Source organism: Pseudorca crassidens, chromosome 10 (assembly GCF_039906515.1).
Source record: "Pseudorca crassidens isolate mPseCra1 chromosome 10, mPseCra1.hap1, whole genome shotgun sequence".
Classification (NCBI taxonomy): domain Eukaryota; kingdom Metazoa; phylum Chordata; class Mammalia; order Artiodactyla; family Delphinidae; genus Pseudorca; species Pseudorca crassidens.
In genome coordinates, this window is record NC_090305.1 from 68,445,778 (window position 1) to 68,470,664 (window position 24,887).

General features: G+C 40.7%; 1 protein-coding gene across 2 annotated transcripts in view; it reads right to left on the bottom strand.

The window, feature by feature from the left end:
• QRICH1 (glutamine rich 1) overlaps positions 1-24,887 on the bottom strand; it is a 55,005-nt gene that overhangs the window by 24,518 nt on the left and 5,600 nt on the right. For both annotated transcript variants that reach the window (XM_067754346.1, XM_067754348.1), the window contains exon 2: positions 18,163-18,492. In XM_067754346.1, coding sequence (XP_067610447.1) covers positions 18,163-18,471 — 309 coding nt within the window. In that variant the 5' untranslated portion in view covers positions 18,472-18,492. The remainder of the gene's footprint in view (positions 1-18,162; positions 18,493-24,887) is intronic.

Genomic DNA, 24,887 nt, shown 5'->3' on the forward strand with positions numbered 1-24,887 from the left:
AAATGGACAACCTGGAAGAAACTGACAAATCCTTAGAAAGGTATAATCTTCCAAGAATGAATCAGGAAGAAATAGAAAATATGACCAGTCACAAGTAATGAAATTGAAACTGTGATTAAAAATCTTCCAACAAACAAAAGTCCAGGACCAGATGGCTTCACCAGTGAATTCTATCAAACATTTAGAGAAGAGCTAACACTCATCCTTCTCAAACTCTTCCAAAAAATTGCAGAGGAAGGAACACTCCCAAACTCATTCTATGAGGCCACCACCATCCCTGATACAAAAACCAGACAAAGATACTACATAAAAAGAAAATTAGAGACCAATATCACTGATGAATATAGATGCAAAAATCCTCAACAAAATACTAGCAAACAGAATCCAACAACACATTAAAAGGATCATACACCATGATCAAGTGAGATTTATGCCAGGGATGCAAGGATTCTTCAATATATGCAGATCAATCAATGTAATATACCATATTAACAAAGTAAAGAATAAAACCCATAAGATCATGTCAAGAGATGCAGAAAAAGCTTTTGACAAAATTCAACACCCATTTATGACAAAAACTCTCCAGAAAGTGGACACAGAGGGAACCTACCTCAACATAATAAAGGCCATATACGACAAAGCCACAGCAAACATCATTCTCAATGGTGAAAAGCTGAAAGCATTTCCTCTAAGATCAGGAACAAGACAAGGATGTCCACTCTCACCACTATTATTCAACACAGTTTTGCAAGTCCTAGCCACGGCACTCAGAGAAGAAAAAGAAATAAAAGGAAAACAAATTGGAAAAGAAGTAAAACTGTCACTGTTTGCAGATGACATGATACTATACATAGAGAATCCTAAAGATGCCACCAGAAAGCTACTATAGCTAATCAATGAATTTGGTAAAGCTGCAGGATACAAAATTAATACACAAAAATCTCTTGCATTCCTATACACTAACAATGAAAGATCAGAAAGAGAAATTAAGGAAACAATCCCATTCACCACTGCAACAAAAAGAATAAAATATCTAGGGAAAAAACCACCTAAGGAGGTGAAAGACCTATACTCAGAAAACTATAAGACACTGATGAAAGAAATCAACGATGAGGCTTCCCTGGTGGTGCAGTGGTTAAGAATCTGCCTGCCAATGCAGGGGATGTGGGCTCAAGCCCTGGTCCGGGAAGATACCACATGCCACAGACCAACTAAGCCCATGCACTACAACTACTGAGCCAGCGCTCTAGAGCCTGCGAGCCACAACTACCGAAGCCCGTGCGCCTAGAGGCCATGCTCTGCAACAAAGAAGAGCCACCGCAATAAGAAGCTAGCGCACCACAACAAAGAGTAGCCCCCACTTGCTGCAACTAGAGAGAAAGCCTGCAGTCAGCAACGAAGACCCAATGCAACCAAAAATTAATTAATTTTAAAAAAAAGAAATCAAAGATGACACAAACAGATGGCGAGATATACCATGTTCTTTGACTGGAAGAATCAATATTGTGAAAATGACTATACTATCCAAAGCAATCTGCAGATTCAATGCAATCCCTATCAAATTAACCAGTGGCATTTTTTACAAAACTAGAACAAAAAATCTTAAAATCTGTATGGAGACACAAAAGACCCCAAATAGCCAAAGCAGTCTTGAGGGGAAAAAAACAGTGCTGGAGGAATCAGACTCTCTGACTTCAGACTATACTGCAAGGCTACAGTAATCAAGACAATATGGTACTGGCACAAAAACAGAAATATAGATCAATGGAACAGGATAGAAAGCCCAGAGATAAACCCACACACCTATGGTCAACTAATCTATGACAAAGGAGGCAAGAATATACAATGGAGAAAAGACAGTCTCTTCAATAAGTGGTGCTGGGAAAACTGGACAGCTACATGTAAAAGAATGAAATTAGACACTCCCTAACACCATACACAAAAATAAACTCAAAATGGATTAGAGACCTAAATGTAAGACCGGACACTATAAAACTCTTAGAGGAAAACATAGGAAGAACACTCTTTGACATAAATCACAGCAAGATCTTTTTTGATCCACCTCCTAGAGTAAAGAAAATAAAAACAAAAATAAACAAATGGGACCTAATGAAACTTAAAAGCTTTTGCACAGCAAAGGAAACTACAAACGAGACGAAATGGGAGAAAATACTTGCAAATGAATCAACAGACAAAGGATTAATCTCCAAAAACTGCTCATGCAGCTCAATATTTTTTTAAAAAAAAAAAACCCAATCCAAAAATGGGCAGAAGACCTAAATAGACATTTCTCCAAAGAAATGGCCATAAAGATGGCCAAGAAGCACATGAAAAGCTGCTCACAGGGCTTCCCTGGTGGCGCAGTGGTTGAGGGTCCGCCTGCCAATGCAGGGGACGTGGGTTCGTGCCCTGGTCCGGGAGGATCCCACATGCCGCAGAGCGGCTGGGCCCGTGAGCCATGGCCGCTGAGCCTGCGCGTCTGGAGCCTGCGCTCCGCAACGGGAGAGGCCACAGCAGTGAGAGGCCCGCGTACAGCAAAAAAAAAAAAAAAAAAAAAAAAAAAAAGCTGCTCAACATCACTAATTATTAGAGAAATGCAAATCAAAACTACAATGAGGTATCATCTCACACCAGTTAGAATGGGCATCATCAGAAAATCTACAAACAACAAATGCTGGAGAGGGTATGGAGAAAAGGGAACCCTCTTGCACTGTTGGTGGTAATGTAAATTGATACAGCCACCATGGAGAACAGTATGGAGGTTCCTTAAAAAGCTAAAAATAGAATTACCGTATGAACTAGCAATCTCACTACTGGGCATCTACCCAGAGAAAAACATAATTCAAAAAGACACATGCACCCAATGTTCATTGCAGAACTATTTACAATAGCCAGGACATGGAAGCAACCTAAATGCCCATCGACAGACTAATGGATAAAGAAGAATTAGAAGATGTGGTATATATATACAATGGACTATTACTCAGCCATAAAATGGAACGAAATTGGGTCATTTGTAGAGACGTGGATGGATCTAGAGACTGTCATACAGAGTGAAGTAAGTCAGAAAGAGAAAAACAAATATCGTATATTAACGCATATATATGGAACCTAGAAAAATGGTACAGATGAACCGGTTTGCAGGGCAGAAATAGAGACACAGATGTAGAGAACAAACATATAGACACCAAGGGGGGAAAGTGGTGCGGGGGGTGGGGGGGTGGTGGTGGTGTGATGAACTGGGAGATTGGGATTGACATATATACAGTAACATGTATAAAATGGATAACTGATAAGAACCTGCTGTATAAAAAAATAAAATTCAAAAATTCCAAAAAAAATCACTGCATAAATCAATATAAATGTCAACATAAATAACATATTCTTATGAAAAATAACTTTATTTGCCAAAACAAAAAATTTATAATAATCACTGCATTATTTTACATCTCTGCAAATCTCTTTAATGGCTGACTTAACTGAAGACAACTGCATTCTCATACTTGCTTCTGCATTCAATCTATTGTGACACATCATACATGGCCCCTGCAAAACTCCACTGTACACTCATGAGAGAACGAGAGTGAAAAAGGCAAAAAAAATCTTCATATTATAATAAAAACAGCCTTGGACTTCCCTGGTGGCACAGTGGTTAAGGATCCGCCTGCCAACGGAAGGGACACGGGTTTGAGCCCTAGCCCAGGAATATCCCACATGCTGTGGAGCAACTAAGCCCGTGCGCCACAACTACTGAGCCTGCACTCTAGAGCCCACGAGCCACAACTACTGAGCCCAAGTGCCTTAGAGCCTGTGGTCCACAACAAAGAGAAGCCACTGCAATGAGAAGCCCACGCACCGCAAAAAAGAGTAGCCCCTGCTCGCCGCAACTAGAGAAAGCCCGCACAGCAACAAAGACCCAATGCAGTCAATCAATCAATCAATTTTTTAAAAAAAACAGCCTTAACTCTGAGGAACCCTGAAAGGGAGTTGGGGACTACCAGTCCCTGACCTACTCTTTAAGAACCACTGTTGTAGAGTTAAACACACAGTATGGGGTTTTTTTGTTTGTTTGTTTGGACTGAGTGGGGTCTTCATCGTTGTGCGCGGGCTTTTCTCTAGTTGCAGAGAGCGGGGGCTACTCTTCGTTGAGGTGTGCGGGCTTCTCATTGAGGTGGCTTCTCTTGTTGCAGAGCACAGGCTCTAGGCGCGCGGGCTTCATTCATTGTGGCACACGGGGTCAGCAGTTGTGGCTTGTGGACTCTAGAGCGCAGGCTCAGCAGTTGTGGTGCACGGGCTTAGTTGCTCTAAGGCATGTGGGATCTTCCCGGACCAGGGCTCGAACCCATGTCCCCTGCACTGGCAGGCAGATTCTTAACCACTGTGCCACCAGGGAAGTCCCAACAGAGTATGTTTTTAAACTATATTATTACTTGCTTAAAAACAAGATGTCAAAAATCTGGTTATTGTAGTTCATTCATTTACTGTATCTCTTTATTTTTATTTATTTATTTATTTATTTTTTTTGCAGTACGCGGGCCTCTCACTGTTGCGGCCTCTCCAGTTGTGGAGCACAGGCTCTGGACGTGCAGGCTCAGCGGCCATGGCTCACGGGCCCAGCCGCTCCACAGCATGTGGGATCCTCCCGGACCGGGGCACGAACCCATGTCCCCTGCATCAGCAGGCAGACTCCCAACCACTGCGCCACCAGGGAAGCCCTACTGTATCTCTTTAAATTGACTTTTCTTAGAAACAATTTATCAATATTCAATCTTCCAAAAGAAATAAGTTAGCAAAAATACTAAGGAATCAGAACTGAAGGCATTTACCCCTCACTACAGAACAAACAGGTACAAATAATCTGATGCCACTTTATATCCAAAGTAGTTAGAAGTTAAAATTAGGGGAGTAAAAGTTAAAGCACTTTCTGACATTTCCTTACCAATGTCAAGATATTGGATAAGGTATCAATTATGTGTTTATAACCTTTACCCATAAGGATAAGTCAATAAGAAATTAAACGTTATTTGTATTAACCTCCTTCATATTTTTTATTTATATAAAAACAACTTTATCCGGTTAGATAATTACTGCATAGTCATAGTGAAAATCTGTAACCTTAGTGGAGTCAAAAAAAAATTTTTTTTTTTAAATTTTACTTTAACTTAGGAGGAAAGAAAATTAAAAGTGAATTGAAGGGGGCTTCCCTGGTGGCGCAGTGATTACGAATCCGCCTGACAATGCAGGGGACACAGGTTTGAGCCCTGGTCCAGGAAGATCCCACGTGCTACAGAGCAACTAAGCCCGTGTGCCACAACTACCGAGCCTGTGCTCTAGAGCCCACGTGCCAAGAGCCTGTGCTCAGCAACAAGAGAAGCCACCGCAATGACAAGCCCACACACTGCAACGAAGAGCTGCCCCCGTTCACCGCACCTACAGAAAGCTCGCATGCAGCAACGAAGACCCAACACAGACAAAAATAAATTAATTAAATAAATTAATTTTTTTAAAAAAGTGAATTGAAGGAATAGCTGAACTTTGAGTATTGCTTCACACTAAGAAAGCTCCTAGGGACTTCCCTGGTGGTGCAGTGGTTAATAATCCACCTGCCAATGCAGGGGACACGGGTTCGAGCCCTGGTCTGGGAAGATCCCACGTGCTACAGAGCAACTAAGCCCGTGCACCACAACTGCTGAGCCTGTGTTGTAGAGCCCGCAAGCCACAACTACTGAAGCCTGTGTGCCAAAACTACAGAAGCTCACGCGCCTACAGCCCGTGCTCCACAACAAGAGAAGCCTGCACACTGCAACAAAGAGCAGCCCCCTGCTCGCCACAACTAGAGAAAGCCTGTGCACAGCAATGAAAACCCAATGCAGCCATAAATAAATAAATAAATTTATTTTAAAAAAAAACAAAGCTCCTACAAGATTCCTCTTTAAAAAAAAAGAAAGAAAAGACAAAAATCTAAGAAAGGCATTCAGAGGTTGGTATTGTGCTTTATTAACTATTTAATTTTCAAGGTTAAAATATCTAGGTAAATTGTCACAGAAAACAAACTGATAACTAAACAAAAAATTAAAGAAAAAAAGGCAATTTGAAACTTAAGCCTAGATCTAAAAGGATTCTAAAGAAATACAAAAAGGAAAAAGATCATCCCAAAGACATGTATATGCTAGAAAAGTGATACATCAATGGAGGAGGGAGACATTTCTAGGGGAATGAATTTGGTTTCACTGTTTCCAAAAGCACTGTTTCTTACCTTCTATCAATCCCTCATAAATCACATTATATTTCAAGTTCCTTTCACATTTGAATCGTTACTTCTCATTCAGCTCTCCCCACCACCTTTTCCAGAGTTTTTAATTGCTTTTTTTCCCCCTGTTGATCAGAAGAGATATACTTTAAATAACTATACTTCTGCGTTCTTGATCACATAGTAAGTACAGTGCTAATTACTTTCTTCTTGAGCATTCTGACTTCCTATTTCAACCTGGACAGACTGCATTCTGGGTCTTCTGTACAGACGGATTTCGATCTCAACTCTGAGCTGCTTCTGTTTCTTTTGTTCTCATGACTTCTTTCCTAGATTCTTTATTTGACTGAGTACCTAAGTTTTTCAGAAAGTATGTCTGAATGTGGTCCACAGCTCAGCAGCATTAGCATCAACCTGGAATTTGTTAAAAATGCACATTCTCTGGAAACGAAAAGACTGTTGAAGAGATATCTGCATCCCCATATTCAAAGCAGCATTATTTACAATGGCCAAGAGATGGGAACAATCTAAGCGTCCATCAATGGATGAATGGATAAAGAAGTTCTGGAATATATATACATACCATGGATATTATTCAGCCATAAAAAGGGAGGAAATTCTGCCCTTTGTGACAACGTGGATGGATGCTGAGGGCATTATGCTAAGTGAAATAAATCAGACAGAGAAAGACAAGTACCACATGATCTAGTTTACAATATATGTAAAATGTAAAAAACAAACAAAACCCCAACCAAACTCAGAAAAAGAGATCAGATTTGTGGCTACAAGAGGCAGGGGGCAGAGGGAGGAGGAATTGGATGAAGGTGGTCAAAAGGTACAAACTTCCAGTCATAAGATAACTAAGTACTAGGGATATAAAGCACAACATGATAACTATAGTTAAGATTGCTATATGGTGAACATGAAAGTTAAGAGAGTAAATCCCTGGGCTTCCTTGGTGGCGCAGTGGTTGAGAGTCTGCCTGCCAATGCAGGGGACACGGGTTCGAGCCCTGGTCTGAGAAGATCCCACATGCTGCGGAGCAACTGGGCCCGTGAGCTACAACTACTGAGCCTGCACGTCTGGAGCCTGTGCTCCGCAACAAGAGAGGCCGCGACAGTGAGAGGCCCACGCACCGCGATGAAGAGTGGCCCCCGCTTGCCGCAACTAGAGAAAGCCCTCGCACAGAAAGGAAGACCCAACACAGCCAAAAATAAATAAATGAAATTTAAAAAAAAAAAAAGAGAGAGTAAATCCTTGAGTTCTCATCACAAAGGAAAAAATATTCTTTTCTTTTTCTGTATATGAGATGACAGATATTAACTAAACTTGCTGTGGTTACCATTTCACAATCTATGTAAATCAAATCATTGAGCTCTACACCTTAAACTTACACAGTGCTGCATGTCAATTATATCTCAATAAAACTGGGGGGCAAGAGGCATGCAAATTCTCAAGAGTGACCCCAGACCAACTGAATTAGAATTGGGAGGGGGGGAGCCATTTTTGTTTTAAGAAACCTTCAAGGTGATTCTAATGTACCCTATAGTCTGATAACCATTAGTGTATAAGTTTTATTGGACCTCACTTGTCTAGGTTCCTAACCTGTTTGCAGATGAATAATCTATTTCCTTTTCCTCTGTCATTCAGAACCTAAGCAATACAGAGCTCAACACAACAGAAGGACTAAGTACTCCAACTAAGGAACAATGAGAAACCATGAAGTAATATATATATTACCCCTCTTAGGAATCTTTTCTTCCAAACAATCACTGACACTAAAAAAAATACATATCTAATACCATTTTTGGATTTTTTTTTGCTTTATTTTGTTTTTGGCTACTTTGAGTATAAAACCAGTATTTTATTTAAACAAGAATAAACTGGGTGAGTGTGCTGGGTCAATTTCTGAATTCCACCTCATAAACAATTTTGGTCCAATATCCATTAGTTACATGTACTTAGCAATCACTTAAAATGTGGTTAGTCCAAATTACAATGTGCTTACAACTTCAAAGCACAATCAGATTTCAAAGATTTGTGCCAAAAAAAATGGTAAAATCGTTCATCAATAATATAAGACTGAGTACATGTTGAAATAATGTTAGTTTAAATAAAATGTGATTTTAACAAGTCAATTTCACCTCATTTTTTTCCCCCTTTTATAAAAGAGGCTACTAGAAAATTTAGAATAACATATGTAGCTTACATTCTATTTCATATTCTGAGTCTCACTGAGGAGGAACTACTGAGAACAGTGCTCAATGTGCCAGAAGACCCCACTAAGCACTTGGGATCCAAACATATCTGTGCCTTTTAACAACTAGTCAGCAAAACCTTGGTACAATTTCACTGTTCAAAAAATGCTCTTCTGGGACTTCCCTGGTGGCACAGTGGTTGAGAGTCCGCCTGCTGATGCAGGGGACACGGGTTAGTGCCCCAATCCAGGAGGATCCCACATGCCGCGGAGCGGCTGCGACCATGAGCCACGGCCGCTGGGCCTGCGCGTCCGGAGCCTGTGCTCCGCAGCGGGAGGGGCCACAGCAGTGAGAGGCCCGCGTACCGCAAAAAAAAAAAAAAAATGCTCTTCTGAAAGTGGTAAAATCTTTATCCAACTATCAAACATTTACCAAACTCTTATTGTACAAATGAATGTAGATATGGTGAGGGAAGAGATTTAAATGTGGGTAGAAGACTGGACATGTCCACTGACAGATAAATGGATAAAAAAGATGTGGTGTACACACACACACACACACACACACACACACACACACACACAATGGAATACTACTCAGCCATTAAAAAGAATGAAATAATACCATTTGCAGCAACATGGATGGACCTAGAGATTATCATACTAAGGGAAGTAAATCAAGAAAGAGGAAGACAAATACAATATATAGCACTTATATGTGGAATCTAAAGTATGACACAAATGAACTTATCTACAAAACAGAAACAGACTCACAGACATAGAGAACAGACTGGCTGCCAAGGGGGAGGAGGGGGTGGGAGAGGGAAGTATTGGGAGTTTGGGATTAGCAGATATAAACTATTATATATAGGACAGGTAAACAACAAGGTCCTACTGTACAGCACAGGGAACTATATTCAATATTCTGTGACAAACCATAATGGAAAAAAACACGGGAACTTCCCTGGTGGTGCAGTGGTTAAGAATCCGCCTGCCGGGCTTCCCTGGTGGCGCAGTGGTTGAGAGTCCACCTGCCGATGCAGGGGACACGGGTTCGTGCCCCGGTCTGGGAAGATCCCACATGCCGCGGAGCGGCTGGGCCCGTGAGCCATGGCTGCTGAGCCTATGCGTCTGGAGCCTGTGCTCCGCGATGGGAGAGGCCGCAACAGTGAGAGGCCCGTGTACCGCAAAAAAAAAAAAAAAAAAAAAATCTGCCTGCCAATGCAGGGGACACGGGTTCGATCCCTGGTCCGGGAAGATCCCACATGCTGCAGGGCAACTAAGCCTGTGCGCCACAACTACTGAGCCTGCGTTCTAGAGCCCACAAGCCACAACTACTGAGCCCACGCGACTAGAGCCCATGCTCTGCAACAAGAGAAGCCACCAGAATGAGAAGCCTGTGCAACGAAGAGTAGCCCCTGCTCACCGTAACTAGAGAAAGCCAGCACACGGCAACGAAGACCCAACGCAGCCAAAGGAAAAAGAATATGAAAAAGAATATATATATGTATAACTGAGTCACTCTGCTGTATAGCAGAAATTAACACACTGTAAATTAACTATACTTCAATAAAATTATAAAAAGAAAAAAAAAAAAAAGACTGGACATGAAGGGCCAGAAAAGGCGGCAATGAACAGTCTACCAATCTGAAGTGATGATCAGGACCCCAATCAGCCCACAAAGTGCCAGTGAGAGAACAGCTGATTTCAGTCCTGTTTTTGGCTGCAAACCCTTGTTTGCAGAATACACCACATTATGACTTCTGCCTCCCCAAGGAAGAAGCTGGAATCACTGTCCCAACCTCTCCTGCAGCTAGAGTGCAGGCATGTGACCAAGGCTTCCCAAATTAGACACACTGCACGAAATCTGGACTCAAAATGGAGCAACATGAGGCAGCAGGAACCACAACCTCCATTTTCTGGTGAGAGTGGAAGATTGCGGCAGAAATGGAACAGGATGGCATAAATCCCATTGAGAGACTATGGTAGGACAAGGACCTGTGCCCAGGGGTGTGGGTGAAGGTCTTTGCCAAGGCAGGCTAGCAATGTGACCTGAGTCCTGTTCCTGGCTGTGCAGCCTCCAAGACACATTCTCTAAAACTCAAAACTCAGATGGATACAAAAGATATCAAAACAAGTTGAAAACTTTAAAATAGTATTTACCTTGGGAGAGAAAGATATACAGAGGGGTATTAGAGATCTGAACTGCATCTGTAACATTATGTTTTTTTTAAAAAAAAAAAGCAAAAATGGCAAACTGCCAACACAGTAGGAATACTTGTTCTAAATATTTGTCTGGATACTTACTTTTCAAATGTTTGAAAAGCAAATGGGGCCCTAGGTATGAATGGCACTAATGAGGAGAAGGAGAGGAAGAAGAAAACAACAGTGGCTATTATTTATTTATTGAGGGCTTACTACGTGCTGTTTACTTAGGACTTAGCATTTTATGGAATCCTCAAAGTAACTACAACATAAATTCTTTTATTTCCATGACGTAGATAAGGAAACGGACTCAAAGTGGTTAAGTCACTTGTCTATAACGATATATCTAAAGAATCAGAGGCAGATCAAACTCATGTTTGTCTAAGGGCAATCTGGCTCTTGATTACCTCCTTCCTCACTCTCAGCAATTCTACACTGAGGTGAGAGGTTAGGGACTGACTGCCCCAGCACAGAGGGAATGTGCAACAGCAAAAAGAGGAAGAGGGACATAAGTTGGGATGACAAATGAGGAAGAAATGTACTTTGATCCACTGAAGGCTTGAGACCTTTACCTCTAGCAACAAAAGAATCAAGTGCTGAGAAATCTCCTTCCCCAAAGCATCCTTCACTTAGCAGGACCAGGCTGACGAACCAGCCTTGTAAGAAGCCTCAGTTCCTGCCTTATAGAAGTACAGAGAAAAAACAAGAAATTCTATGGGTGCTAAGTGAAACCGGACTCCTAGAATTCACCATCAGAGGGTCTTCTCTCTGGCATACACATTTAACTCCATGTGGATGCTTTAGGAAGTACCCAACTCAAGAGGGCTCTTGAAAGTGAAGTTCCAAATGAACCACCTTCACCTAGCTCAGGCAGACCTATCAACAACAGGAAACTTAGGCCTTCCTGGTATTGTACAAACTGTGAAGGTATTTACATGACAGCTCTTCCTTTTGCCTTAAGAAAGTGCCTCCCTATCTTAAATAAACATATGTTACTGTGATACTGTAATATAATTTTTGGTCTTTTCTCTGATTCTTGATCTGAGCTCTTAAGACCTTTGTAATTTCCTAAGTGCTAATATAAATGCTAGGACCATATTATTTTCTAATGAGGCAACTTTGCTGGGCTCCTGGATGAGGGCTGGTCACCTCAAAGACCAAGCCATGATAAGAAACTTGGTACTTTCAGCCCCACCCTCCATTCTCTGGAGAGGGAAGAAGGGCTAGAAATTGAGTTACTAATCAATCATACCTATATGATGTAGCCTCCATAAAAATCCCGAAAGTTTGGGGTTTAGGGAGTTCCTGGGTTGGTGAACACATTCACGTGCTGGGAGGGTGGTACACCCCAACTCCATGAGGACAGAGGCTACTGTGTTCACGACCCTTCAGAACCTCGCCCCATGTATCTCTTTATTTGGTTGTTCAACCGTATCCTTTATCATTTCCTTAATTATATAATAAACTGGTAAATGTGTTTCCCTGAGTTCTGTGAGCTTTTCTGGCAAATCATCAAACCCAAGGAGGGGTAGTGAGAACCACAATTTATAGCCAGTTAGTCAGAAGTACAGGTGAGATAACCTGGGACTTCCAACTAGTGTCGGAAGTGGGGGGCAGTCTTGTGAAACTGATCCCTTAACTTGCGGGGATCTGACTCTAACTCCAAGCAGATAGCGTTAGAACTGAATTGAATTATAGGCCAGCCAGCTGGTGTGAAAAATTGGTCATTGTGGGGGGGAAAAAACACACATTTGGGGGCCAAAAGTGTGAGTGTGGTAGTAGCAGAGAGTAAACGGACACAGTGAGTTTTATTCAGACAGCTACTCTAATTAACTTCTGACACAGACCTTTGTCTCCCATCAATTCACTAACATTGTTCTAAGGATATTATTACTTTGTCAAATCTAATAAGCTATGTGGCTGCTTCTAGGCTGGAAAGATGAGAAATTCTTGGGGACAGAACAAACTCTCTGGGATGGCGACAGATGGTTTTAAAAAAGCAATCTAATTTTACCGCAATTTTTTAAAAAAGCAACTTAGAAAACTCTCTGCCTTCAAGGTAATAAATTGTTTTGAAATTTCAAATAACATTAATATAGGCATAATTTTACACTTATCAAAAGGGTTAGGTTGAAAAGCAATACTATGAGCCAAAGAGCCTTTTAACATTTGAATTGAGAAGGCAGGTCTGTTCAGCTCCATATTTCAGTGTACACGTCACCTCTCTAGTCTCATCCTTTCACTCAGTGCACTCTAGTTACACAGCCATTCTGCCGTTTTTCAAATAAGCAGGCTCCCACCTTAGGGCTTTCTGATTTGGAACGCTCTTTCCTCAGATAACCATATGGCTCATTCACCAGCTCTCTTTGGTCTTAACTCAAAAGTCACCAGCATATTAAGGCTTACCCTGGCCACCCCCATCTGCTTTGTTTTTCTCCTTTGCATTTATCACTATATAACAAGATTTTTAAAAATCTTATATATCATCTAACCCCTCCCAGCTATAATGTATGTTCCACAAGGTCAGGGAGCTTTCTGTCTTGTTCAATGCTGTACCTAAACATCTAGCAAAGGGCTTCATACATAAACACAAACATATGGAGATGTCTGGGACAGGGGAAAAAAGGTTAAGAATCATTGTCCTGTACAAGTTCAAAGCAAAATATTCCCAAGCAACATTTTTTTTTAATTACAAAAGTAGTTCATGTTTAATAAAAAAAAAAATTCAAGCACTTCTCCTTAGTACCCCACTACACCGCCCAATTACTGTTTTGGGCTTTATTACTACTATTTAAGGACCACTACATTCTACATATGTTAAAAGCCAGTGATACTAAACTGGTTTTGACACTCTATAATCTGTTAAACATCCTGCTCTGTCAATATACACAGATCTACCTCATTCTTCTGGCTGCACAGGACAACATACTACAGTTGTATCATTATTTGCCATTTCCCTTACTGAAAGATTGACTTGTTTCCAGTGTTACTACTATAAGCAACGTGGCAGTGAATATCCTTATATATCCTTATATACACATTTATCTGTGAACACAAATGCAAGGCCAAAGGTATGCAACAAGTGTTGCCAAATTCAATCTCAAGAAAATCACACTAATTTATCCTCTTATACGCTTGCTACCCTGGGTGAAATCTTTATAACTGTCTTCCTACCTAATAAATAAAACATATTTCATTTTAAAAACTTACACTTCCATAATCACCAGAAGCATGAAGCATCTTTTGACATACTTACTAGCACAGTCTGTATTTCCTCCCCCATGAACGATCTATTTATATCCTTTGTTCATTTTTCCACTAGATCATTTTTTTCCCCTATTTTTTAAGTTCCTTGTGTATTAGAAACACTAGTTAGGAGCACAGGCTTGAGTTAAGACAGCTTGGGTGCAAACGCTAGCTATCAGAAGATGAGTTAACCTCCCTATACCTCACGTGCTATTTTTAGTTTCAAAAATTATACCTTTAGGACTTCCCTGGTGGCACAGTGGTTAAGAATCCGTCTGCCAATGCAGGGGACAGGGGTTCGAGCCCTGGTCCGGGAAGATCCCACATGCCCGTGCGCCACAACTATTGAGCCTGTGCTCTAGAGCCCGCGCACCATAACTACTGAAGCCTGTATGCCCTACAGCCCGTGCTCCACAAGACAAGCCACTGCAATGAGAAGCCCGCGCACTGCAATGAACAGTAGGCCCCACTCACCGCAACTAGAGAAAGCCCGCGCACAGCAAGGAAGACCCAATGCAGCCAAAAATAAATAAATAAGATTTTTAAAAAAATTATACCTTTAAAGAAAGAATATACAGACCTATAAAACAGATCAAGAAACATGTGTATAAAATAATTGTAACTGCTAGGCCCATATTTTCTGTCACTCAGAAAACGTTTTTCCGAAGTCTTATATAAAGTTGTATCTTTAGCCATATATTTATTGATATTGTCTGGCTTATGATTTTTTTTTTAAAACAAGTTTTTATTGTATTTAAGACACTTAGGTTTTTGTTTTTGGCCACGCTGCGCAACTTGCAGGATCCCCACCAGGGACTGAACCTGGGTCCCCTGCACTGGAAGCGCCAAGTCCGAATCACTGGACTGCCAGGGAATTTCCTGGCTTATGATTTTGATAGCTTTAGACTTATTAACATTGTCAACTTTCATGTAATATTAATAACAACTTAAAATCTTTATTTAAATTAAATCTACAAAGCCAACTTTTAGAAAAATTAAATTCCATTTGGCTTAAGCCAGTTATTATGAAAATATATTTGTCTTAAAATTTTTTTAAATTTATGAAACGGAAAGAAAAATTAGTCTCAGGAAAGGTAAGCTAGGCTTAACTAACCTTTGGTCCACGAATGCTTGGCTAAAAGGTCTTTTTTTTTTTTTTTTTCCAGCCACGCTACGCGGCTTGTGGGAGCTTAATTTCCTGACTAGGGATCAAACCTGGGCCCTTGGCAGTGAAAGTGTGGAGTCCTAACCACTGGACCGCCAGGGAATTCCCTAAAAGGTCATTTTTAATTTTAAATAAAGGGGATAAAAACTACTCTTGCACATATCATATACCACAAACCATATCTCGGCGACTTGTACGGTAGAAATTTGTGGTAAGATTTTTTAGAACTACTTGAATAAAGCAAAAAAAAAAAAAACCCCTCAACTAGGAAATTTTTTTTTAAAGGAAAAAAATGAGGTTTCCTCTATCTACACAAATAACTTGAATTAAAATTGATAACCTGTGTGGGAAAGGGAACCACACATAAAAAGTAGCCTATTCCCTGGTGGCGCAGTGGTTGAGAGTCCACCTGCCGACGCAGGGGACGCGGGTTTGTGCCCCGGTCTGGGAAGATCCCACGTGCCGCGGAGCGGCTGGGCCCATGAGCCATGGCCGCTGAGGCTGCGCGTCCGGAGCCTGTGCTCCGCAATGGGAGAGGCCACAACAGTGAGAGGCCCGTGTACCGCAAAAGCAAAAAAGCAAAAAAAACCAACAAAAAAAGTAGCCTAACAGGTTGGCTAAAATGTAGACCCATAGAAAAAAAATATGATTCTTACCAAAAGAGCACTGATAATTATTATTGAATTATTATACCACTTGCTGATCAAGCTAACATTCCATGGGCTGTAAATATAGTAATTTTTATGCAGGGGTCCCCTGAGACCTGAAAATAGTTCAAAGATTCTTTCAGGGTAAAAAAAGATTGGGAAAAGCTATCTCAGAGTTTACTTCTTTCCTTAGGAAGGCTTTCCACAACGTAAAATTACAAAAATTTTCTATACTGCCTTTTCATAGTTCATTGTTTTCTTGTTATCTGACCTTTAACCCATCTGGACCTTATCTGTATTATAAGAGGTATCTATTTCCAAAAGAGGAGTAGACTGCCTTACTGCACTAATGGAATACATCCTTTCCTCACTGATCAGCAGAGTCATTTTCATCCTATACCTGGTATCTACTCATAATATATGCAGACACATGAGTGTGTATATGTTTTAAAGTCCTTGGTCAACTCCCAACACATGGGTCCCCAGAGGAGCCTTCTACTCTTTGTATTCTTTACTTCTCGGATTAGGGGACCCTGAGAACTGCTCCACCTTTCCTAAAAGTTTCTCTCTTAGAGGAATTCCTCTATCACCTGATTCTGTTTGCTTTCTCTCTTGCAGCAATTCCTCAGATTTACTGGGTTTAAAAAAAAAAATCATTCCCTATTTATTATCTTTAGTGAAGTTTAGCTGCTGTACAATTTTATAAGTTACAGGTGTAAAATATAGTGATTCACAATTTTTTTTTTTTTTTTTTTTTGCGGTACACGGGCCTCTCACTGTTGTGGCCTCTCCCGTTGTGGAGCTCTCCCGTTGTGGCCTCTCCCGTTGCGGGTTTCCCCACCAGGGAAGCCCCATGATTCACAATTTTTAAAGGTTAAGATTTAGTGGTTTTTTGATGGCATTTTTTTTTTCCCAGCACTGCTAGAAAAAAAAATTTTTTAAGTATCTTTTCAGTCACTGAGGATGGGAAAATATGTGTTCTTATGAGTCCACCATATTGAACCTATCTCATGGATTTATTATTTTATTTTTTCTTCCATTTACAAGGGGTTTGGGAAAAATGATGATACTAATAGGTGATCTCAATTAGCTATCTTGAACGTAAAGTCTCAAAAAAACACTTTAAACTCAAATCCCAAACTAGTTTAATCTTACGAAAAAGAAGATCCAAGCAGTAAAAAAAAGAAAAATTTCTTCAACTGAAGTCAGGCCTTATCTTTGTGCCTTTCCTGTACCCCTCCTTCCTTATAGAGACTGTAATAAACAACTGCATCCCTCCATATGCCAGATGCTTTCTTGTTATCTCAGTCTCACTAAATAGTATTATCCCTACTGACAGATGAAAAAACTAGCACTAAAAAGATTAAGAAAATATCAAGAAATAAAACGTCAAATCAAATTTAAATCCAGGGGGCTTCCCTGGTGGCGCAGTGGTTGAGAGTCCGCCTGCCGATGCTGGGGACACAGGTTCGTGCCCCGGTCCGGGAAGATCCCACATGCCATGGAGCTGCTAGGCCCGTGAGCCATGGCTGCTGAGCCTGCGTGTCCAGAGCCTGTGCTCCTCAACGGGAGAGGCCACAACAGTGAGAGACCCGCGTACCGCAAAAAAAAAAAAAAAATTTAAACCCAGGAATGCAACTCCAAAGCCCAGGTCCTTCCAATATACTCACCTACACTGCTAAGGGGCAAAACCTTCTACCTCACCAAACGTACCTCTTCACACTCTTGCCTCTCCATCATGTTCTACTCCCTTTCCAGTCTCTTGGTGGAAGTCATGGAGGGCAAAGTGAAATGCAACCACAATAGACAGTAGCAAGAAAGCAGCATTTGTGACTGTAGGATAGTTTTAGTTTCACATAAGGACCCCTAAAGAGGAAAACTTACCTTCTCGGCAAATGTATTAAGTTTCTCCTCTTTCAGTAAGCATATTATCAATTAGCATTATTTCTTGAGGCTTATAAATATCAAATGAAGGCCTAGAAATTTACAGGTGACGTTGAATCATGGAACCATACAACTACATGAATAAGAGCCTTTCCATTTAAAAAAAAAGTTCCAAATATCATGCTTTTAGTAATGAGGTAAGATTAGCCCTCCTATGTTCTTGATCTGCTCAGGGTGACACAGACAGAAGGGGAGCTTCAGTTACACACAGTGTGACACATCCAAATCCAGTCCCAAAAGACCTCTTAATTTCTATACTGTTCAGTTCTCCAAAGCAAATGGCAAGTATCTGTAGCCTCTTAAGTTTACAGTAGTTGCAAATATTTTTAGTCTATGTTAACTATGAAAGCCCTTGTGTAAGATAAAATGTTTCAAAAAAAACAGAACACTCCCCTTGGTGAAAATAATCTCTGACATCTGTATATAGACGTGATGCTCTACTAACCAAAACCCTGATGGCAAATAAAGTCTATTCAATAGGATGCACCAACACTTATCTCCCTTTTACCTGAACCTGCTGTGGCTGTTGAACCTGGATCTGCTGTTCTTGCTGGGTTTGTGGCTGAACACTGGTGGTGACTGGACAGGCAAGTTCAAGCAAAGACCCGGCCACTTCGGTGCTGTCTGTGTAAATGCAGTTCCCACCCTGTTGGTACACCATGGTAGTGGTGGCCGTCTGCTGGAACTCCTGAAGGGCTTCTGGCCCCTTAGAGGCTAGCGAGTCCAGAAATTCCTTCATCCTGTGTTGCGGGACAGACCGCGCCTTCACTCGGATGTACTCTTCAAAGGAGATGGTGTTCTCCAGAGAATTATTCATATTGCAGAGTCCTTAGGGTTCCTAGAAATAAAATAAATGGACAGAAGTCAAAACTATGCCACTGTTTTAACATACTGAAATGCACAGAGCAATCACTCTTGCATCAGTGTGGAATATTCAGGGCAGTTGTATACATCTGGAATCCAAAGTAAGATTTTATTAAATAACCTTATTTTTTTTCAGTTAATGGCATCTGAAAATTGTTTCCACAAACATTTCTTAAATCAAACTATCACACTGAAAACAAAAAACAAAAGCATGTGTCACAGTAATGGATGAAACGAGCTGCAAATACACTCTCCACCCAGCACTAGGCCAATCCCATCTTCTCTGCAGAGCCAAGCACTGGACAATAAAAGTCACATGCAACACTGCTCTGTGACCATCAGAGAGGACTACCAAGGAAGGTAGGAGCCAGGATTCCTACCAACATGTTCTATTTCCACTGCCAACTATGTTTTACAGTGAAGGGACACGTATGCCACCTAGCTGTGGCAAGATCCTGGAGACAAGGGATGTGTTCATTTCCAACCAGAAACACCAAAAATCCCATTTGCTATATATACTGCTCACATTCTTTTGCTGCATAGCTTACTGGTTAAAAGCATGGATTTTGGAGCCAGGCTTCCTGGGTTTAAAACCCAGCTCGAGGGCTTCCCTGGTGGCACAGAGGTTAAGAATCTGCCTGCCAATGCAGGAGACACAGGTTTGAGCCCTGGTCTGGGAAGATCCCACATGCCACGGAGCAACTAAACCCGTGCACCACAGCTGCTGAGCCTGCACTCTAGAGCCCGTGAGCCACAACTACTGAAGCCCACGTGCCACAACTACTGAGGCCCGCGCGCCTGGAGCATGTGCTCTGCAACAAGGGAAGCCACCGCAATGAGAAGCCCGCGCACCACAACAAAGAGTAGCCCTCACTTGCCGCAACTAGAGAAAGCCGGCACGCAGCAGCAAAGACCCAACGCAGCCAAAAATAAAAATAAATAAAATAAATTTATTTTTAAAAAAAACCCAGCTGGAACTCTCCTTTGCTGTGTTACCCTGGACAAGTCAGTTAACTTTAGTTTTGTCTATAAAATAGGAATTAAAATAGCATTTACGTCGAAAAGTTGACTTGAGAATTAAATATATGTAAAGCACTTAGAAAAGTACCTGACATATATACAGTGCCACATAATTATTAACTAATTCTATTAAAGGTAAGTGGGGGGAGAAAATTGAATAGTACCTTAAATAACTAGGTCACTTCAAAAATCAATTCTGCAAGTTTTTCGTCAGGGTATTTACCTTAAGAATTAATCTGGGGACTTCCCTGGTGGCGCAGTGGTTAAGGATCCTCCTGCTAATGCAGGGGACAGGGGTTCGAGCCCTGGTCCGGGAAGATCCCACATGCCTTGGAGCAAATAAGCCCATGCGCCACAACTACTGAGCCTGTGCTCTAGAGCCTGAGAGCTACAACTACTGAGCCCACGTGCTGCAACTACTGAAGCCCCTGTGCCTAGAGCCCATGCTCTGCAACAAGAGAAGCCATTGCAATGAGAAGCCCACGCACCGCAACAAAGAATAGCCCCTGTAACTAGAGAAAGCCCACGCGCAGCAATGAAGACGCAACGCGGCCGAAAAAAGATAAATAAAATAAAAACTTAAAAAAAAAAGAATTAATCTGCAAGGGTGGATAGTAGCTCTCAATCAGCTGGGAGACAACCATGCGATCTATCCATGAACTGCTGAGTGCCCTGTCACTGCTGCTTTCATACCATACTCTCTTGACCAGTACCACCTCCAGGACAAAAGCAATGGCAGGATATGAAAGTAACACAAACCAAGTGAAACTCTTTGCCAAAAAAAGACTCTCAGTCAATCTCAAATGTCTAGAAAAGTGATTTGTTTCCTTGAGCCATCTGACTAGAAATAGAAATATCAGTCTCTCTTTCACTGCCCAGATGTTGTCTTCTGTTAACAGATATAAGGTGTGTGTGTAATCATATATCTTCCACCTGGCTCTAAATTCTAGTAGACAGGACTGTGTCCTGGTCCTCTCTGAATGGCTGATACATGTAGATACTTTGTATATATCTGTTGCACTTGGAATTCAATGTGGAACAAAAAGGATTATGACTCTGTTCCTGTAACATCTATAACTTACAACCATAAAATGTTATGCTTTTCCCTCGTAAATAGTTAATCTATACCCTGAGGGGGGGGAAGCCCTATATATCCAGGGCAAGAGACTAAAGGAAAAATATGAACCTTACTGCTATTAATTTACTGACACCAGCAATATTTCTGTGGCAGGCTGTTTAAGTATAGTATACAAATTATATTCAGGTACTTTCAAAGAGAAGAGACCCAGCAATAAACCTTTTATTATGATGCCCATAATATACTGTAAATATATTTCTCCATAAATAAAGAATACTACATATACCTTATCCTGTCTAAAATGCCTAGACCACTACTCTCGGGAAAGCCTCCACCTCTTAGGAAATCCCCAAGCACCAAGAGAGTACAGAGAAAGGCAAGTACAGGTCAGGGGAGTGAGTGCAAGGTGAAGCTGCTGCTGATGGCCTCTTGTCTTTGGAAATTTAACACTTGTTTGTCCCTCTGTCACCTCTCTTCTAACCATCTCCCTTGCCCAGTTCTCCCTTCTCTCCGTTGCAGAGGCTCTCAGTTATCTTTCTCAGGACAGAAAATTAGAAGGCCTTCTATGAGACTTCAAGATTAAGCTATCAATGATATCCATGGCACATAGAGTAGGAGGAGCATCAAGGACAAGCACTTCATACTCAGAGCAGGCCACTCCAGCATAGGTGACCAACAAACAGTCACTAACCACACTGGCACAGAATGTGTCAAAGCTTCCCTCGATAACAGCATCACAATTGAAATTTCCCTCTTAAGGAAGCATCTCTCATAATATAGACCCACTAATAATACAAAGTTCACAATATGTGATTCTAATATCCAATTACATGCACCCTTTTGCTCATAAGGGACAAAGGAGAGATTGTGTGAACAACCATTAACCAGTTCTCTACCACGTTGGCACATATTTCAGTTTTTCACCTTCATTATAGAAGAAGAGCCGAGGGCACCTGAAATTTACACTTCCCCAAATTAATTTTCTTCAATAATTAGTTGCATTCATGTAAAATACTTAGAGATTGCTTGAATTTTGTCTGTGCTAGAATCGTAGCTACTGTATCAAAGCAATTTTTTAAAAAGTATAGAGAATCATGCAACTCATGCAAAAAAAAAACCAAAAAACTTTTTCTGCTTCAAATCTGGGAGAAGATAAATATGACCAAGCACAAATACAAAGAAACACTGCAAGTTAAGTTTACAGAACCAGAAAACCTTCACACAAATATTGCTCGGTAAAGGCAGTCCACAGAATCTTCCTAGTGACCTTATTTCCCTTCACTCTTTTAAGTTTCAGTAATCAAGGAGGCTTAAGCCTCATCTGAAGTCTGATATTAAGTACAAAGCAGAATTATACCAATTTTTCTTCCTAGAAACAAGCTTTCTTCAGTCTTCAGTGTAGAATTCCACCTAGTTTTTTTGGGGGGGGGAGCGGTCGTCTTTGTTTTTTTTGGTGGGGAGGGTAAAAGTAACACATCTACTTTCTTAGAAAAACTGTTCAAATAATAGAGCAAGGTATAAAATGAAAAGTAAAAACAGCTAAGTAGGGGCTTCCCTGGTGGCGCAGTGGTTAAGGATCTGCCTGCCAGTGCAAGGGACACAGTTTCGAGCCCTGGCCCGGGAAGATCCCACATGCCGTGGAGCAACTAAGCCCGTGCGCCACAACTACTGAGCCTGAGCTCTAGAGCCCGCAAGCCACAACTACTGAGCCCACGTGCCACAACTACTGAAACCTGCGCACCTAGAGCCCATGCTCCACAACAAGACAAGACACGACAATGAGAAGCCCACGCACCGCAACGAAGAGTAGCCCCCGCTCACTGCAACTAGAGAAAGCCCGCGCACAGCAACAAAGACCCAACACAGCCAAAAGTAAATAAATTAATTAATTAACAAAACAAAACACCTAAGTATGCTGTGACTTCTGGTTCTTTTTTTTTTTTTTAAGGAAGGAGGGGGTTTTATAAGTGGCCAAAAATTGTGAAAGACTGCAAGACAACTCTCACTTTTTTCTTATAGCACAGTTCAGAATGTTAATGTTTAAATTAAATGTTTAAAATTCCTCTCTAAAATTTTAAACCACTTTCTCCAAATTAAGAACGTAAGTGAACCATAAAGAGGGAAAATCCTCCTCTATTAAAAGAAGGTTTCATATGTTCTAACAGAAAAAACACAATTTAATTGACTTTTAAAAATCTACCTAAATATTTCAAAGTAACTGTTTATGCTTCCCTGAATTAACTAACTCCCAGTTTTAAGTACTACTTTTATTTTTTTTAAACATCTTTATTGGAGTATAATTGCTTTACAATGGTGTGTTAGTTTCTGCTTTATAACAAAGTGAATCAGCTATACATATACATATGCTCCCATATCTCTTCCCTCTTGCGTCTCCCTCCCTCCCACCCCTCTAGGTGGTCACAAAGCACCTAGCTAATCCTCCCTGTGCTAAGCGGCTGCTTCCCACTAGCTATCTATTTTACGTTTGGTAGTGTATATATGTTGTCCATGCCACTCTCTCACTTTGTCCCAGCTTACCCTTCCCCCTCCCCGTATCCTCAAGTCCATTCTCTAGTAGGTCTGTCTGCACCTTTATTCCCGTCTTACCCCTAGGTTCTTCTGACCATTTTTTTTTCTTTTTTTTTTTAGATTCCATATATATGTGTTAGCATACAGTATTTGTTTTTCTCTTTCTGATTTACCAATTTTAAATATTGGTCTGTCCTCTAGGAAAGGTGTTAGGGCATTTAAATCGCCTTCCTCTCATTAACCCCTGCCAATCGTATTTTAATTTTTGTCATGATCAGTTTCATAGCTTTAAACCTCTAGCTGTAGGCACACTAATTTTATAGTATCTCTGGACTTCCCACCATGTAAGATAAGGAAATTAAAGTTCCATGCCCTCTATTTTTGACAAGCATTTAGCTAAGTGAGTATAGCTTCTGTTTAATCAATCTTTTAGTTTTAACAACACAGCATTTCATACCAAATCAAACTCAGAACTTTTTTTTTTTTTTTTAAATCAAGGTTCCAGGACTTCCCTGGTAAGTCCAGTGGGTAAGACTCCACGCTCCCAATGCAGGGGGCCGGTGATCGACCAGGGGTCGTCGGGGAACTAGATCACACACGCATGCCGCAACTAAACAACTAAGAGTCCGCGTGCTGCAACTAAGACCTGGCGCAGCCAAAAAGAAAAATAATCTTTAAAAAATCAAGGTTCCAAAGATGATAAAAACAATTCTGCTCCAAATAAATCCTACCTGTCAGTACTTCTAGAATACTACATTCAAAACAGTCACTACAAGAATAGTCCAAATATAAATTTATTTCCTGAGCAGAATGGCAAATAGGATGGATATTCAGTTCTCAGAAAGAATGGAATAAAAGCTTGGAAAAGTATCTGCTATAAAGCCCCAAAGTTCATTCTTTTAAGTTTTCATCAAAAAAAGAAAAGACCACACACCTTTAAGTAGGGAAAATTCTATAAAACTTAGAAAACATTGATAAAGGTTCATACACAGGTTCACTATATTCTCCTCTGTTCTTATGAAAATATTTGAAATATCCTATGACAAAATCACCTTTTGGTTTATAGCTAGCCATGTATTTTAAGTAGTTGAGACTCCAAAGTTATAAAACCTTCTGCAGTGCTCCAACCTTACAGTCTACTGTTGGCTCTAAGCAGAAGCTACTACTACCCAATTCCCATTGCTTTTTCCTTTCACTAAGCCCCCAAGAGGTTCTTCACTGACTGTACAAGTCCACAGAATCATCTGAGAACCACTAAATCAGAGGAAGCTAAATATTAACAAATAATGAATTCAATGGAGAACTTAAAAAATATATAACGGAAAAGGCCAATTTGAAAGAATATTCCAATCTGCTCATTTATACACAAGGCTTCATTTCTTGTTCTTTTAACCTGCTCACTTGGCAGTATCTACCAGACTGACACATCCCAATAATGAAAGCACACTAAGTCAGCATTTGACCTGACACAAAAGTGCTGCCGGAGGGGGGCGGGAAGCTTCAGACATACATTTAAATATGTGAGACCAGTCAGTGAGTAAAAGACAACACTGAGAAAAATTAAACATATTCTCAATAGTGGTGATACGTTCTTCCTTTGCTTTTATGCTCAGAAAAAGTCTGCCTTTACCATAAACTCATTCACTTACAATTTTTAAATTTACAATGTAATTATTTATACTATGCTTTGATCCATTTAGAATTTATTTTGCATAGTGTGAGGTAAAAGCCTAATTTTATTT